The sequence below is a fragment of the Rhynchophorus ferrugineus genome, unplaced genomic scaffold (assembly GCF_030347505.1).
Source record: "Rhynchophorus ferrugineus isolate W39M unplaced genomic scaffold, kcgeb_rfMv2 rfM1, whole genome shotgun sequence".
In the NCBI taxonomy this organism is placed as follows: domain Eukaryota; kingdom Metazoa; phylum Arthropoda; class Insecta; order Coleoptera; family Curculionidae; genus Rhynchophorus; species Rhynchophorus ferrugineus.
The window spans coordinates 76,505,442-76,522,880 of NW_027472580.1; the positions used below are offsets into that span (position 1 = coordinate 76,505,442).

At 32.7% G+C, this 17,439-nt stretch overlaps 1 protein-coding gene and 1 long non-coding RNA gene across 2 annotated transcripts in view; both read left to right on the top strand.

The window, feature by feature from the left end:
* LOC143200023 (uncharacterized) overlaps positions 1-17,439 on the top strand; it is a 207,424-nt gene that overhangs the window by 188,662 nt on the left and 1,323 nt on the right. The window lies entirely within an intron of this gene.
* On the top strand, positions 11,776-13,373 carry LOC143199944 (uncharacterized). The gene is made up of 3 exons (XM_076410148.1): positions 11,776-12,039; positions 12,097-12,264; positions 12,367-13,373. Exons 1-3 carry the CDS (start codon positions 11,850-11,852, stop codon positions 13,230-13,232), a joined length of 1,224 nt encoding a protein of 407 aa, XP_076266263.1. The 5' UTR covers positions 11,776-11,849; the 3' UTR covers positions 13,233-13,373.

A 17,439-nucleotide genomic window follows, 5' to 3' on the forward strand; every position in this document is an offset into this window, starting at 1 on the left:
GCAAAAATTCAGGTTTATTACAGTTGATCATCTTCAAACACCGCTCCGAATCATCAACTCGTCGTTATTTTTGGTCAAAAGTGAACTCGCGCGGCACCCACTTTGCACAGAGCTTTCTCATACCCAAATATTTGTGAATGATTTGATGTACACGTTCAGTCGATATCTTTAGAGTGTCTGCTATTTCATTCAATTTCAATTTACGGTCATTCAAAATCATTTTGTCGATATTTTACATATTTTCGTCGGTAACAACTTCTTTTGGTCGCCCACTGCGTTCACCGTCTTCTCACACTAAATATTTATTAATATATTATGCACATAACTAGTAATATATTATTCTAGCTAGTTTCGTGATATGTTGAGCCCTTTAGTTGAAAAGCAATCTTTCATTAATCGACCTTTTAGATATCTTTGACTTTCATAGAATATGTGATAAATATCATTGCAATTTTTGTTTAATTTTCTTATAGAATATGGGATATAAGCGAAGAAAAATAACATTAGTGTTACGGCAATCATTCAGCTTTTATAACAATCATACTATTACCTTTGGTTATATAATATAATGTGAGTATTCTAGCGTAGCTGAAGGATTTTTAAATAGTTGTAAGTTTATTTATTAACGTATAAAATATGGGAAGATTATTATATTCAACAATTATTATTATATTAAATCTTTAACAAGTTGACTTTTAACGAAGGAAAAGAAACTCCGAAAATTTATAATAAGCTGCAGCTTACGTCCCTCGGAGTTTGACAGTATCGTTCAATCCGATTAAATTGATGACCGTCTCAGGTCTTACGATATCCTTATATTTCCTACAACGGAAAACGTTCACATAAAGCAACGGAGATCGTTACTGTTAACTTCTCTCCCGTTCTGGTTTTCGTTTTAGTAGCCGTTTGCGACCAGTCCTTTTTCTCTCGCTCCGTCGAAAAATCCGTTCCTATAAAACACGTGTTTTATATTTTGGCGATAATGCTTTTTCACCATTAAAAAGCCAACTTTCACCGTTTATTTTCGATCCGAGAACGGGGAAATAGAACCGGGCATAAGTCTGATACACGCCGTTAAGACTGCCGTGTCGCAAATCACCGGTAAGTGTTTTTTAAAAGGTTTTTTTCGAAAACGTATACATTTCATCCCCAGCCAGTCAATTAGCCGGCCCGCGCCATTTTAAAAGAGGAAAATACGTCCGGTTTCACGAGTTTAAGACGATGTTTTGCGGTCGTACCTTTTACTGAACCAATTACAGAAAAAAACTCATAAATTTCCTTCATCTATACTAAAATAGAGTAGATAATACCAAAAATAGAATACCGTAAAACTAAAAATCTAAAATTATCTATAATCGATAATATTTCTTAATTTATGATAAATATGAAATATATTAATAAGCATGTAAAATTATATTAAAGTTCTAATTTAAAATAATTAATCTGATTCAATAAAACTTATTAAATATCTTTTTTTATTAATTACATCTTATATTAGGTTGCTTAATACAATCTCAATTCACAAACTAATTTATTACCAGTATTTTGTTGTACTTGCATTAATACACAAGCAAGGTGAGTACAGGATTAATCATCAGTACGTATTTCCCAAATTACAATAAAACTGAACTACTTAAGCTAAAGCTAAGAATCAATCTTCTGATTTCCTGCGTGTTGTCCACTAACTGTATTACTTCAACGTTGCTGTGATTTAGCGACCTTATTTCATGTTTTAAGACGAAATCTTGGATCTCTTCGTATATTCCTTAGATTCCGAGGTTCTCGTGCAACTTCTCGTTGATTACGTAGTGAGAAGTATTGTTAATTAACAATAGAATTTTGTTTTGAGTGCGTTAGATTACTGTTGGTTTGATGTTTTAATGCAATTCCATATATGCACCCCCAGGTCCAAATTGGTTTTATGATCGGCTGATAAACCAATCTCTTTGGTTTTTTGTCAAGTTGACAGTATTTTCCAATAAACCAGTACGGTTACTTTGAGTCTTATCTGCTCTGCTTTCTCTCTAACATGATCTTTCCAATTTAGCTATCATTGAGATATATGCCGAGGTATTTAGCTGATTCTACTTGGGGAATCGGTCATCCGTCAACTGGTCTAATTACGTTTTTATCAAATGGCCGCAGCGTAAAATTAATACATATTTTCCAGTCTCTCGTCCATTTGTAGATATTGTTGACCGCTACTTGTACATTTTCTACAACCTTAAGCAGATATATATCTTTTGCCATGATATCTGTGTCGTCGGCAAATATTCCAAGAACTGTTTCTTGTGTTGGGATATCAACAATATAGAGCAGATACAGTCGTGGTACCTCGACACTACCCTGTGGAACTCCAGCGGAAATAGATTTCAGTATTGAAAATGCCCGTTCATGCGAGACTAAATTTTCTTTTCAACATATATGATTCCAGCAGTCCATGGCGATTCTACTGTAGCAATTCGCTCATTTTGCAGGTTAATCCCGAATGTCATACCCTGTGGAAAGCTTATGAGACGTCCAGGAATATTGCAGGGCAGTATTTCTTTTCTTCGAACAACTTTTTCACAATCGCTGTTAGTTACTCTGTGCACTTGGTCAATTGTTAAGTGGTGACTTCGAAATCCAAACTGGATATTTCCATAATTAGTTTAATACGTTTTAACAGCAGGTTCTCAAATAATATTGATATCGCAGGTATGAACGAAAGAGGCGAAACGAAATAAGGTTCAACTTATTCTGCGATTTTGCCAGGTTTTCTAAGCATAATTATTCGAGCAACCTTAAGATATTCCGGAATTTCTGAATATAACTTGGAATTTTTTAGAGTATCTCAATCGCTCACGTTTCTGTTTCACGTAAGTCAGCATTACCAATAACAATCGATATGCATCATTTACCGATTTCTTCACATTAAAGATGTTAAATAAAAGGTCCCTGCCAATGATGCTTTCCGGTTCAGAATTTGAATTAAAAAAAGAAAAAACACAACAAAAACACAAACACAAAAAGAGTGAAATTTTTTAAAAATGTACATCTTATATTAGGTATATTTAGTGCAATCCTAATTTTTAAAATGAATGTATTATATTATTCTGTTGTACTTTGCATCAATATACAAGCAGGACCAGTGTAGGAATTAAATTAGGCAACTTAAACTAAAGCCAAGATGAAGTACTTATACACTATATAAGTTTAGGTGATTTGATTAGCTTCAATATTGTGATTTTCCGCGTGTTGCTCATTAGCATTAGCGTCATTAATATGTGCCTGTCGCAAATTGTAAATTCGTTTTAGAATGAGACCATATTTTCCTTTTCATTTTATTCTATTTAAAAAGAGATAAAGTGCTGTTTGCCGAGTTCGAACATCTAACCGAATCATCCTATAAAAGTTCTGCGGTTGTCAAACGTCTGAAAAATTCTTCAAAATATTAATTATAATAACTACAGGTTATAAGCTACAAAAACAGTATTACTTATTTTGTAGTTATAAAAGGGCAAACGTTATCTGAATGCCTTGCTTGTTTTGATAAATTAAATCGCTTATTATTACTCTGATTCAAAATTCCGAAGCCAGGCACAACAGATTACGTTTCTAAACAATTACTTTGAACAGGAACGAGATAATGGAGTAAAAAATGCCAGTAAAATTATTTATGAGGTACGTATTCTTACTGTCAATTATTAACTTGCTGCGGTTTTCATTGAAAATATTTTTAGTGTGTTGCAGTTGCACTGAATATTAGTATGGACGGTCACTGAAATATCTCAAAAAATGAAAAATATAATCTTAGATTCATCGAAAAGAGAGAGTCATTGTACTAAGGGGGCGACGAATCAAGATTACCTTGATAGGAATAGGAGAGAGGGAAGTGTTAATCTGAAAAGTATCCATAGAAATATTAGAGGTATGCAACTCTTTGAGGGATGTAGACGTTCTTTTCATAGACTGTTTGGTAATAGGATTTAAATGATGTAAATATAATACGAAGAGGTCGAATGGAACTTCCAGACATTGCTTTTAAAATAATACAGTTTTTAAAAGCATATAATAAGATCAAGGAAGACTTATTATTTCAGTATTTATATTTAGATGAGACATGAATATTTTAGAAAGGGACCAATATACCCATTGGTCACTCATGGTAAGATGATAAAAAAAATACGACGTGTTACGACAACAAAAGTTGATGAAAAAAGGCAAACGTTGGAATAAAAATTTATTAAGTTTTATTATTCATTCATATCATCCAAAATGAACTAAAACTCAGAGTTGATACGGCAACATTGCAACGTTTTGGACTCATCAATTCAGATGACGTAAGTTCACTGCTGTTTTGAATAAACTCTATATTGCTATGTTTCAAATGGGATATTTTTTTATTTAGTTAGCTATTTATCGATATGATTTATTAAATGATAACGTCTTCTATTGTTGGAGGTAAGAGGCTTATTTGTGTTCAAAGTCCTTTTGTGGGGCTTTTTTATAAGACGTTGCTTTGAATTCGTGTAATTTACAATTTGGATTAATATTTGAAATAATATATCTCAAAGTTTACCGACTGACAACTTTATTCACTATATATAAGTATGAGCTACATCAAGGATTGATGAATTGAAGGGGGTTGATCTGTCAGCACTAATATAATAAATAATATGACTGGTATGATTCTTGCGATTCTTTCTGAAATAGTTTATATTGCAATTGTGCAATATATCTGGAATTATCTCCGAATAATGACGATAATTTTTAACAAATAGATATTTCTTCTAATATATAGATACTAGGCAGATAGTTTCTCCCAAATATTATTAGCTCTATTATTTGATTATAATTAATTACAATGAATTAATCGATATTACATCGAGTGGGTTCTATATCAGCTTGTCACTTTAATAAGATTTAAGTAATAATCATATTCAACAGTTCATGTACATTTTGTTTAGAGATTCGCTAGACATTTATATCAGATACAATTATATTAATAGTAGAAATTCAATGACGTATCTAGATTTAAAATCTTTACTGTGCCTTTATTATTTAAGATACACTTTAAATCATGAAGCTCCATAAGTTATCAACCTTTTATACCTTGTTAAGCCACATTTTAACCAGTAACCAACATTACATATTTTTAACAACATTTTCATATTCTTGTTGTTCCAACTTTTAGTGTACAATGTATTAGTTAGAAGTGGTATATTGATATATGAGTGTGGTAAAAAGCCCAAAGGATGTTTGTTAATAATGAATAAGGTTATTTAGGAGAAATGTATGAAAACTTTTCTTAAATATCAAACAATTTACTGTTGCTAATTGTGTAAGATAACACTATGGTGGTAGAGCCGGAATAGATCGAATTAACCTTTTATGCCTAAAGTTCCTCTTATGATCTTTTCGGTAATTCTGTTGAGTCAGCGACTAATTACACCCCCATATCTCGATGTACTTGGTTGTTTCTGACATGCTATGGCACACTCAGCATTTTAGAACACTTGCAGCTATTTAAATTTAGCCCATGTAAGGAAACGATATTATAATTCCGAACCATATAGAAAAACGGAACGATTAGGATTTAATTCAGACTGATGGTTTACTTGATCTATATAGGAGAGGAACAGTTATCTATAGCTTAAGCATTATTTTTAAAATAACAATTTCACGAATGTAAATTTGTTCATCATATATGTTTCATTAAATTAATTATTTCCTATTATTAAATTAATAAAAACTGACTGAACTTAAACTAAAATAATTTTAATTTCTTAATAGTCATTGATTTTCAAATCGATTTAATTAAGGCCATCATTTTTCTGGCTCTCTCTATATCGTATGCTGCAACGAGAACCGAAAATAAAACAAAAAACCCAAAGCCGCGGCGCCGTTTCACCGCGAACATCACAGATGGCTGTACTTGACTTATTTAAAAAACAAAAGATCATCGAGATATCTGTTTCCACTTGAACGGGAATTGGTTGGTCGTCCTGCTAACAGAGCGAGCGCTTACTGCAATCCAATCATTTAATTAAACGATGCGTTATTGTATTTCAGGATTATAAAAAGGCTTTGAGAGCGTAGGAGTTATTTATTATATATGCATATCAATATGTGCATTTATTTTATAGGTGCCATATTTTATATAAACCGAATTTGCTTTTCCATGTAAGCCATTTCGAGTAAATGGTATTAAATCCGCATTAGCAATGATTGGATTTGGGTTATTTTAGTTTTATTTGAATATATTTTTAAATTTATGTTTGTTTTGTATATCCCCATTAGGTAATATGGAATATATAGCATATCATTAACTGGTAAGAGTATTTCATTTGTAACAATAATATTACAATAGATTGAAAACATTTCAAAGCAGACAACGTTAAATATCTGTGAATGCATTTCGATCGAGGTTTGACATGGAAAAAACATATAGTGACAAAACGCAAACAACTTGGGCTTAAACTAAACCAAATGTATTGGCTGAAATAAATTATCGTTAGACAACAAGATCTTGCTGTGTAAGTCAATATTTAGGCCCATTCGGACCTATGGTATTGAACTGTGGGGAACTACTAGGAAATCTAACATAGATATACTCCAGAGATCTCAGAATAAAGTGATGCGAGTCATCGTTGATGCCCCATATTTCGTGTCCAACAAACTGATTCAGCGCGATATCCCCATAGAACCTATAACGAGTGTGATTCGGAGTATTAGTGCGAAGTACTCTGAAAGAAGTGCATCTCAATGCACTCGTCAAACAGTTAAATGTGCCCGATGACAGTAAAGTGCGTAGGCTCAAACGCAAACTACTATACGGACTGATAATAGACACGTAGAGTGAGATCTAATAACCTCTAGAATAGGTTAGAATAAGTTAGGATAGACTTTAAAATAAGTTAGAATAGCATCTAGAATAAGATTTAGATTATAATTTGTACAGCGGATCACTATACTGTCTCCGTAGTGTACCTAGACTCTAAGAACAATATGAATTAAACATTGCTAGATATTTATTGTTAATAACATGTTGTAATCTATTGTGTAAAATAACTTGTTTTTAAAAATATTTTAATCTACCCACTTCATTTTCATCACACATATTTAGCTGATGATCAAGTACATTACAGTGGTACTCTTTCGGAGTCGAAATTTAGCATTAACATTTTGAATTTTTCCAGATATTGGTTCAAGAAGGTAAACGCATCAACTTTTACTAACATTTTTTATTTATTTTTATATTACCAAATTTGTGTGACTTGTTTCTAGTTTCTCATTGAACTGAAATCCAAATATTTTTGCTTGATTTGAAGAAAAATGAGGGCATCAATCGCGAAAATGCTTGAAGCTGATTGTACCATAATAACGAGAACGTTTCTAGCTAAATATGAGATTATGAGAACAAAGGAGAGACTCACATTTACCATTTATACTTCAAACTTACTGCATAGTGCACTATAAAGTTTTGTAAACATTTGGCATCTGGAGTACGTTACATAACATTAATAGAAGCAACTAGGTAACTAGGTAAATGATAATGAATAAGATATGAGAATATTATAATGAAATTGATGACTGGCAATTGTTAGTTTTGAGAAATTGACGACCACTTAAATAAGCGATTCGAAATTTTATTGACAACAATTAATACAAATTTAATTATGACTTTATTCGTCACTAAAGTACACCATAAGAACTATATTCTGAACTGTATTTGATGCAACTTGGCAATGACTCTTGTTTGTTTTGGCTCTGATGAATTATTTTCAATATTCTAAAACTGATATAAACTTTAAAATCCTAATAATTTTCAATAGTGTCATACTACTTTTCTCAAATATTAAAGCTTATTTGATTAATTAATTAAAAACCAATAGAACTTATTTAACATCACCTTTTTTGACACTGACCTGAGACTAAAATTAACTACTGTATACTGAAAATAAACCTTTTAGAAACATCCACTTGAAAAGTTGTCATCTTTTCCGAAGTAGTTTCTGTTAATAGACTTTTAGAGGTTTCATTTAATTTAAAAAAATCAAACTAACACTACGCTTTTTTAACAAGATATCTCAATTGTAAATGCTGTCCGGCTATTTGCTAGGAAACAGGGAATAGAAAATAGGATATAGGAAATCGTATAAAATCGAATGGAGAATATCAGGCTGAGTAATTTTGAGATACACGAATTCCAAAGGACTAGCTCTAACAATATGTATGTGAAACTGTACGTCTAACAATAAGAATTTAAAAATTGTTTTCAGACTAATTATACATTTTTAAAATAACTATACATTTGATTTTGGGTTAAATCAACTTACTCGTCTAAATTTACTGCTAAATAATATTTAATTAAGTTCATTATAGAGAGTCTGCAATCAAAAAATATATCCCTAACTTTTTTGCGTTTTATTCCATATCATTATCAGTTATTTTTCTTTTATATTAAACATCTCTACTGAGCCAAACTATATTCACCAATATAATAACATGTCGTTTACATGAAGTTAGCCATTTTAAAATGGAAGACTTATCAGATGGTGACTCGAAGTTCTTTAGGGAAAAATTCGACTTCTGATGCTAAAAAATTGCTCCATTTGCTTCATTTAGCTCAGTTAAGCTTGACTGATTAATTGCTTATATATTAAACATAGAAGGCTGTGTAGGAATGTTCGTCTGATCAGTCGGTCGGTTGGTCGAAATGTGTGGCTGTCGATGCGATTGTCCGAACCCTCACTACTCTTTTTGGAAGGAACCTAGTGGAACTGCCGTGGAAGGTACCTCTATATGGTACAGGTTCCGGAATGCACCCGCAATCACACAAACAAACGCCCAGGGACTGCTGATGAGATGGGTATCCCAACTTGAGCGAGGAGTTTTACGGGATCAGTTGCCATCGAAGTTGTAGCAGGACGTCGTTCGTCTTGGGGCGTTTTGAGGGTACCTATAAGTGTGGTGCCTTACGTGTCTCGATTCGTGATGTGTCGATGTTATATATGATGGGCTTCTGTGGTTTTCGTCTATCAGACTAGACTCGTGGGATGTCGTCGACCATGTGATGTTGATGGGTTCCATTCCTCGTGCTATCTTTCCATGCACGTGTTAAGCACCTGGCTTATGTGGAGCTGGTTTACCTTTTAGGTACTTTTATCAGGTCGGGGTCATCAATTGTAGGAATGTTCGTCTGGTCGGTCAGTCGGTTGGTTGAAATGTGTGGCTGTCGAAGCGATTGTTTGTCCGAACACTCACTACTATTTTTGGAAGGAATTTGCCCGAGAACTGACAACACTGGTTAAAGAAATACTTGTTTATTTTAACTTAAACTGATACATGTGGTCGACGGGGGAATTGACAAGATATTAGGTTAGGTAAAGGAAATACGGTAGCGCCGAGCAAGTCGTACTGTTACAAGGGGGTGGAGAAAAGAAAAGAGAAGAGAGCGAGACGTCGTCGTGATGGCCCCCCACAGCTTGGAACCACACAGCACCAATCCACCAGCGTCGCCAACCCCCGAACCCCCGTAGGCGAATGCGCGGCGGTTCAAAGGGTCGTGACGGTCACCACAGCTCTAAAAGTCTTTCTTAAATTCGAATTCAGGCTATTAAAATTTGTTTCAAAAACTGCAAATAATGTTGGCATACATCCATTACGTTCAAGAGGAATTGAATTGAATGAGATTAAATTAATTTAAAAAATAATTGGCCTATTTGTAAAAAAATAAAATTTCTGTTAAATTATGGTAAGATATAACTAGAAAATTTCTAGATACCCGTCTCGCGATAAACACTGTCTGCATACAATGTATCGTCATTTTAAAACTATTATTCTAACCATGTAAAAATAAACCAAATTTGCCAATTAAAAGCTGAAAAAATATTCAATTATAATACACTATGAATAAATTTGCATTAATAAATAATAAAACAACGTATATAATCGATTTTCAAGCCGGCAACATTTAAAATATTTTAAAAAATTCTGCTGCTATATATTCCATGTACGTACGAGAGTAACAAGTGCAATCAAGATCAGGTACCAACCCGTTTCAGAATTAAAATCAATAAGGGTGAGCAAGACGAAACGATCGGGATGTAACCAGAAGAGCGAGAAAAAAAGGTAAAAAATTGGATGATTATTATAATTATACTAAATTCTGGTGATGCAACGAAAGCGAATGAATGAAAGAGCGCGCTGGGTATTTTGGAATTCTAGGGACGAGCTCAGGTTTCTGAAAAAAAGTCAGTTCCCATCGCGGAATGAATAACTTTTCGTAAAAGACGAAGAACTCGGGAGGCCAGTGGTATGGTAGGCCGTCTTCTGCCGTTTTCTTTGTGTTTAGAATATCAATAAAACTGGAAACAATGAGTAAAATTTCAAGATTTTCTTTGTTTAAAAATAGAAATAACGTCACATAATCTTATATATAAAAATGAATCGCAAAATATGTTCCTAAGCGCATAACTCAACAACGCCTGGACCAATTTGGCCAAATCTTTTTTTAAAATGTTCGTTGAAGTTCAGGGATGGTTTTTACGGCGAGAAAAATTAGAATTATTGCTGGAAAAACCCTAAAAATAGCCCTTTTTGTTTGAATTTGTTTCGTGTATCAGTTGACAATTCATCTGTCATCTGTCAAAAGTCATCTGTAACAGACAACTTTTTTTTTTTAAATTTGATATGACTTGAACTCAAATCCTTTTAATCCGTACGAATTGTTTTATTTATTTAAAATTTGAATTAAATTTTATACAAATAAAATATTTTAAATAAATAAAACAATTCGTACGGATTAAAAGGATTTGAGTTCAAGTCATATCAAATTTAAAAAAAAAAAGTTGTCTGTTACAGATGACTTTTGACAGATGACAGATGAATTGTCAACTGATACACGAAACAAATTCGTATATCGTGTTTTGTGCAGAGTGTTTAGTTAGTTAGTGTTTGTTTAGTTCGTGATTAGTGAAAAAATAATTTATATTTGATATGCCTCCTATAAGACGAAGCAATTTAGGTAGAAGAACCAGAAATGCTATAAACCAAGCTAATTACCGATCTAATCGTACTGCACAAGAACGTGACGACGGAAATGAACGTGAAAGAATTCGGATATCACAAACGCGTGAAGCGCGAGCGCGACATTCAACTAATAATCGCGCAAGTTTGAATCCAGCTGCTTTCAGTTACGATGTGTCAATTGACTACAGTAACTACCAATGTGTTGTTATTGGTTCTATGAACTTGGTTTGCTCACACTGTAAGGCATTAAAATACAAAAACGAAGCCAATGGATTGTGTTGCGCAAATGGTAAAGTGAAATTGATACAATTGGATCCACCACCAGAACCATTGTACTCATTGGTTTCAGGAATAGGAACAGATTCTATACACTTTTTGACACATATTCAACAATATAACAATTGCTTTCAAATGACTTCATTTGGGGCAACAAATGCAGTTCGGGAAAATTTTATGCCAACTTTCAAGGTATGTATTATAGCAGTTACTCATAATTATTTTAGCGAACAAAATTTTCTGTCACCAAAGTTAAGATGTGTTACTAATCTTCAATTTCTTAATAATTACGAAATATATCACTTAGTCATCATATTATATGGTGATTCAGTTTCAGTGACACTTTTATTATATTTTATATTTGATAGATATTAGTTAAAACTAAATATATACTTTTTAAGATCAAATATTATTTAAGTTTGATCATTGACAATCCATTAATTTATACCACACCATAATATTTTTTTTATTTACAGATACAAGGGCAAATATATCACAGAGCAGGTTCACTGTTACCAGTGTCACATAGCGACAACAAATTCCTGCAAATTTATTTTATGGGCAATTCACCACAAGAAATTGATCTGCGTTGTGCACATAACAATTTAGTAAAAAGGTCTATTGTAGAACAATTACAAACTTTATTTCATCAACACAATCAATTGATTATATTGTTTAAAACTGCCCTGGATCTGATGCCATCCGATAATCACAAAATTGTAATCAGAGCTGATAAAACACCTGCAGGTCAACATACAAGACGTTTTAATGCACCAACTATTGATGAAGTTGCTATCGTTGTAGTTGGAGAAAACTTGGAATCCCGTGATATTGTTTTACATCGTCGGAATTTTCAATTACAACCTATAAAGGAAACACACCGCTCATATGATGCACTGCAATATCCCATTATATTTTGGCAAGGTGAAGATGGCTACGATTTATCAATAAAAATGATAAATCCCATTACAGGTAACTAAAATATTAGTTTAGCTATGGCGATAATATCTCAGTCACTATATTATGTATTTTAATTTTATATTTGAATGTTATTAAAACAAAATCTGTTTACAGGTTCTGAAACCAACAAAAAAGTCAGTTCAATGAACTATTATTCATACCGCCTAATGATTCGGGAAAATGCAGATAATCACATATTGAAATGTCGGCGATTATATCACAAATATGTTGATGACATGTATGTTAAAATTGAAACGGAGAGATTAACATTCATCAGGTTGAATCAAACCAAACTCCGATCTGAAGAGTATATTCACCTTCGAGATGCGATTAATACTGATGGAAATGCACAGAATGTCGGTCGGATGACTATTCTTCCAGCAACATACATCGGAAGCCCTCGGCATATGCACGAATATGCTCAAGATGCCATGTCGTATGTTCGTCATTATGGTACAGCAGATTTGTTCATCACATTTACATGCAATCCGCAATGGATAGAAATTAAGCAGGAGTTATTACCTGGGAAATCATCCATTGATCGTCATGATATTACAGCCAGAGTCTTTAGACAAAAGTTGAAATCTTTAATGAATTTCATCGTAAAACATAATGTGTTTGGTGAGACACGCTGCTGGATGTATTCTGTGGAGTGGCAGAAACGAGGATTGCCACATGCACACATTTTGATTTGGTTGGTTGAAAAGATAAGGCCAAATGAAGTTGATGCAGTGATATCAGCTGAAATCCCTAATGTACAAGTAGATCCTGGATTGCATGAGGTAGTTATCAAAAACATGATACATGGTCCCTGTGGAACTCTTAATCAAAATTCACCGTGTATGATGGATGGTAAATGTTCAAAACGATATCCACGGACATTAATATCGGAAACAATTACTGGTAATGACGGTTATCCATTGTATCGTCGCAGATCGACAGCAGACAATGGAAAATCAACAATTGTCAAATTAAATTAACAAGATATTGAAATAGATAATCGTTGGATTGTTCCATATTCACCCATTTTATCAAAGACATTCAAAGCACACATCAACGTTGAATCTTGCCATTCAGTGAAATCGATTAAATACATTTGCAAATATGTAACCAAAGGGAGTGATATGGCTGTGATTGGAATTGGTGCAGGGAATTCTAATGATGAAGTTACCCAATACCAAATGGGCCGCTATGTCAGTAGTAATGAAGCAGTTTGGCGAATATTTTCTTTTCCTATTCACCCGAGAGACACCCTTCTGTTGTTCACTTAGCTGTGCATTTAGAAAATGGACAAAGAGTGTATTTTACAGCACAGAACGCAGTACAAAGAGCTGCTCAGCCACCATCTACTACATTAACCAGTTTTTTTGAGACATGCCAAAACGATGATTTCGCACAAACATTGCTATATTCTGAAATGCCAAAATATTATACCTGGAATCAATCCTCAAGGAGATTTATACGACGGAAACAAGGAAAACCAGTTCCAGGATATACAGATGTATATTCCACCGATGCGATTGGCCGGATTTATTCAGTACATCCAAGCAATGATGAATGTTTTTATTTACGACTGCTATTAGTCAATGTACGTGGCCCAACATCATTCCAACAGTTACGAACTGTTGATGGTGAATTGTGTGGATCCTACAGAGAAGCCTGTCAACGTTTGCAATTGCTTGAAAATGACGCTCATTGGGATCAAACTCTCAATGATGCTGTAATATCATCACACACTCATCAAATACGAACATTGTTTTCTATAATCATATCTACATGCTTCCCATCAAACCCAATTGATTTGTGGATGAAGTACAAAGATTATATGTGTGATGATATTTTGTATCAAATACGGAATAGAATGGGAAATCCAAATATACAAATCAGTGAAGAAATTTACAATGAAGCATTGATTTCAATTGAGGACATGTGCTTGATAATGTCAAACAAACTATTAATTCAATTAGGCCTGACCGCGCCCAATCGTCCAATGCATGACGCTTTTATCCAAGAGTTGCATCGAGAAAGACTGTATGATCTCAACGCTTTGAAAGAATAAATTCAAACAAATCTTCCACTGTTAAATGAACAACAGAAGTATGTATTTGAAACTCTTATGAAAGTAACAAATGATGAAACTGGAGGGATTTATTTCTTAGATGCACCTGGTGGTACAGGAAAAACTTTTTTTATTTCATTAATATTAGCAACAATTCGCTCACAAAATAAAATTGCACTTGCACTCGCTTCGTCGGGAATCGCAGCAACTTTGCTTGAAGGTGGTCGAACAGCCCATTCAGCACTAAAATTGCCATTAAATATGCAAAGCAATGAAACTCCAACCTGCAACGTTTCGAAGAACTCTGCAATGGCAAAGGTTTTGCAGCAATGTAAATTGATTGTTTGGGATGAATGCACGATGGCACATAAAAAATCTTTGGAGGCTTTAGACAGAACCTTAAAAGATCTACGTAGCAATAATAACCGATTTGGTGGTGCAATGATTTTATTAGCAGGAGATTTTCGTCTGATATATGTGATATGATATATTATTATTATAATGATAATAATAATAATAATTATGATTCACATGATTAACAATAAAGCGATTACTTACTTTTCAATCCTTATATATGTTTTATTTAATTATTTTTTATTCACAACGCCCTATCACCAGGGTGATGGTTCTGTTCAGGAGAATTTTTTAAAATACGTAGGCACAAAAACTGCCACATTACAAATCTTTTTGACAGGACGAAGTCTGTCGGGTCAGCTAGTATTATCTATAATACCCTTGATAATAAATTAATTATTAGTGAAATTTTAAGTAATCTTAGTCTTATCATTGTATAAGTACGAAAAGCGTAGAGTTTAAAACAAAAACTCTTTGTTTCCTTTAAAACTATTTTATTTTAATGAAAAGAAGTGACGACTGATTGAATCGTCTTCATAAACGACACTCCCGGCTCAATTCTATAATATAATATAATCCCAAATATAAACGAAACCCTTATAATATATACACCGATTTCTTATAATATACGTTAGCGGCGAACTTTTCGGATCCTTCCTTCCTGAAATGTGATTAATCCACAGACTGGGAGTATTTTCGGATGTTTCCCAATTCTAGTAGTCCATTGTTAAGGAATTTTGAGCACCTTAAATCTACCTCCGATGACATACTAGCCTGAACTGAGATACTTTTATCTGAAGAATCTGAACTTCTGAACTCTCTTTTATAGTCGAGTCGAGTCGAGATACTGAGGAACGCTTCGAGTAGCCGCAAAACTATTATCAATCCAACGTCCATCTGTCTTCTATACTAATATATAAAAAACTTATAGAGCAAAGACAATACTCAACTAAATCTCAACCACACGCGTTGAGAAATAAACACGTTACCAGTCCCTTATTAATAGCGCTATATAACATATATTTGTATCGAGATAGGGAGAGCCTTCATAAACCTCAGCAAAAATAGAAATAATAGGTTTTCATACCAAATTCATCATTCTTAATATATTTCAACCACTCACAATAATATATTTAGGTAATAAGTTTAAGCAATAGGAATAAGAAATACATATGTCTAATATTTTAAAAATACAGATACTTTAAAATTAAAGTAATAAAATAAAATATTCTAAGAAATACGATTAACTGGATTAATAAATTCAAAAAAAAATTGGTACTATACTAACTGACACTGATTCAAATTAGGCTACGTAATTATTATAGATTCATTCAAACTCATTCATATATTTTTCGAGAATATTTATTGGTATATTTCATATGTATATATTTTTAGATACTGGTCTGCAATTTATTGTTTATTTTAAATTGTTTAGCATGATTTGTACATCCACGAATTTGATTATTTAAATATACTAACAATGTTAAATAGATATATTTGAAATAAAATTAATTTTATATCTTAATTGAGACCAGAAATATATCGAACAAAGTTAGCTAGTTATGCAGATTATCTTTAGAGCGTACAATAAACTATATTAATATTTATTTCTATTAAAAATAATATTTCAATCCTCGATTTTATTCATTCAAATCCCCAATTTAAAATATTTAAACGAATCATTTTATGTAACGACTGGTATTTAGAATAATATTCCTCATTTAAAATAAGTCCAAAGAGGTATTATGGAGTCTCATTTAAGGTATTTCAGCTAAGAAGTATGTAGTTCAGGTCTAAAAAAATCATTAGAAAAAGAATCACGTTGTTTAGTTAATATTTCTTGCCTGAAAGGTTCTTGCCCAAGGTTGAGTTACCTTAAAAAGCACAAAGAAAGTTATGGTTAAAAAAGGTAGGAATGCTTTTTTAAACCTGCAAAGTAATTTTTGATATTTTGAAATTTTAGGTTATTTGGCTTTTTTCATAAAAACTCCATTACTTTAGTATATAGGATATATTAAGATGATTGTATTTTTAACTATAGTTATCTGGCCATGAAATGATCTTCATTATAATAAAGTTGACGAAACATCTGTTATATTTGTACATTCAAATTTACAGCTAGGCTTACTAATATTAACAGTATTTTGTCCAGTTTTATCTGTATAATAGATGCACGCCATTAATTATCTTGAATTATTTTTTTGTGTGATGTCTGGTATGTTAAACTGTTAAGCATTATTAAAGAAAATGTGTATTATTTTTACAATAATAATTAAAAATATCAGGCTCTAAAATATAGAGAAAACCAAAAATTGCTCTTAATAGCTTTCAAAATCAAAATAAGGTTTGTGATTGTTTAAACTTTGGGATTGTTCTAGGCAATAGTGCGAAATCCAACAAGGAATATGATCCAGTACGCCAGTAACCAGGCTCGGTAAAACTGTCTTCTGGGAGGATTTCTAAGTTGGTCACTCGGCAGTCGGTAGGATTAATGCCTACAACCGTGGTCCAGAGCCCACGTTAAGTTTAAATATATCGATATCGATTTGGGGATGCTTGAGGTATTCTTTAATATATTTATTAAACCATTCTTGGCCTCTAAATATTTGTTTTGGCTTTAGGGTCTAAGAACATACTTTCTCGAAATATCACGAGAGAAATTTTTATAAAAGTATTTTAAGCATGTAGTTTTAACAATGCCATCCAGCTATGGAAAGTAGGCAAGGGTTTTAATCATTCATTGTATTCTCTTATATTCGGATATTTCTGATTTA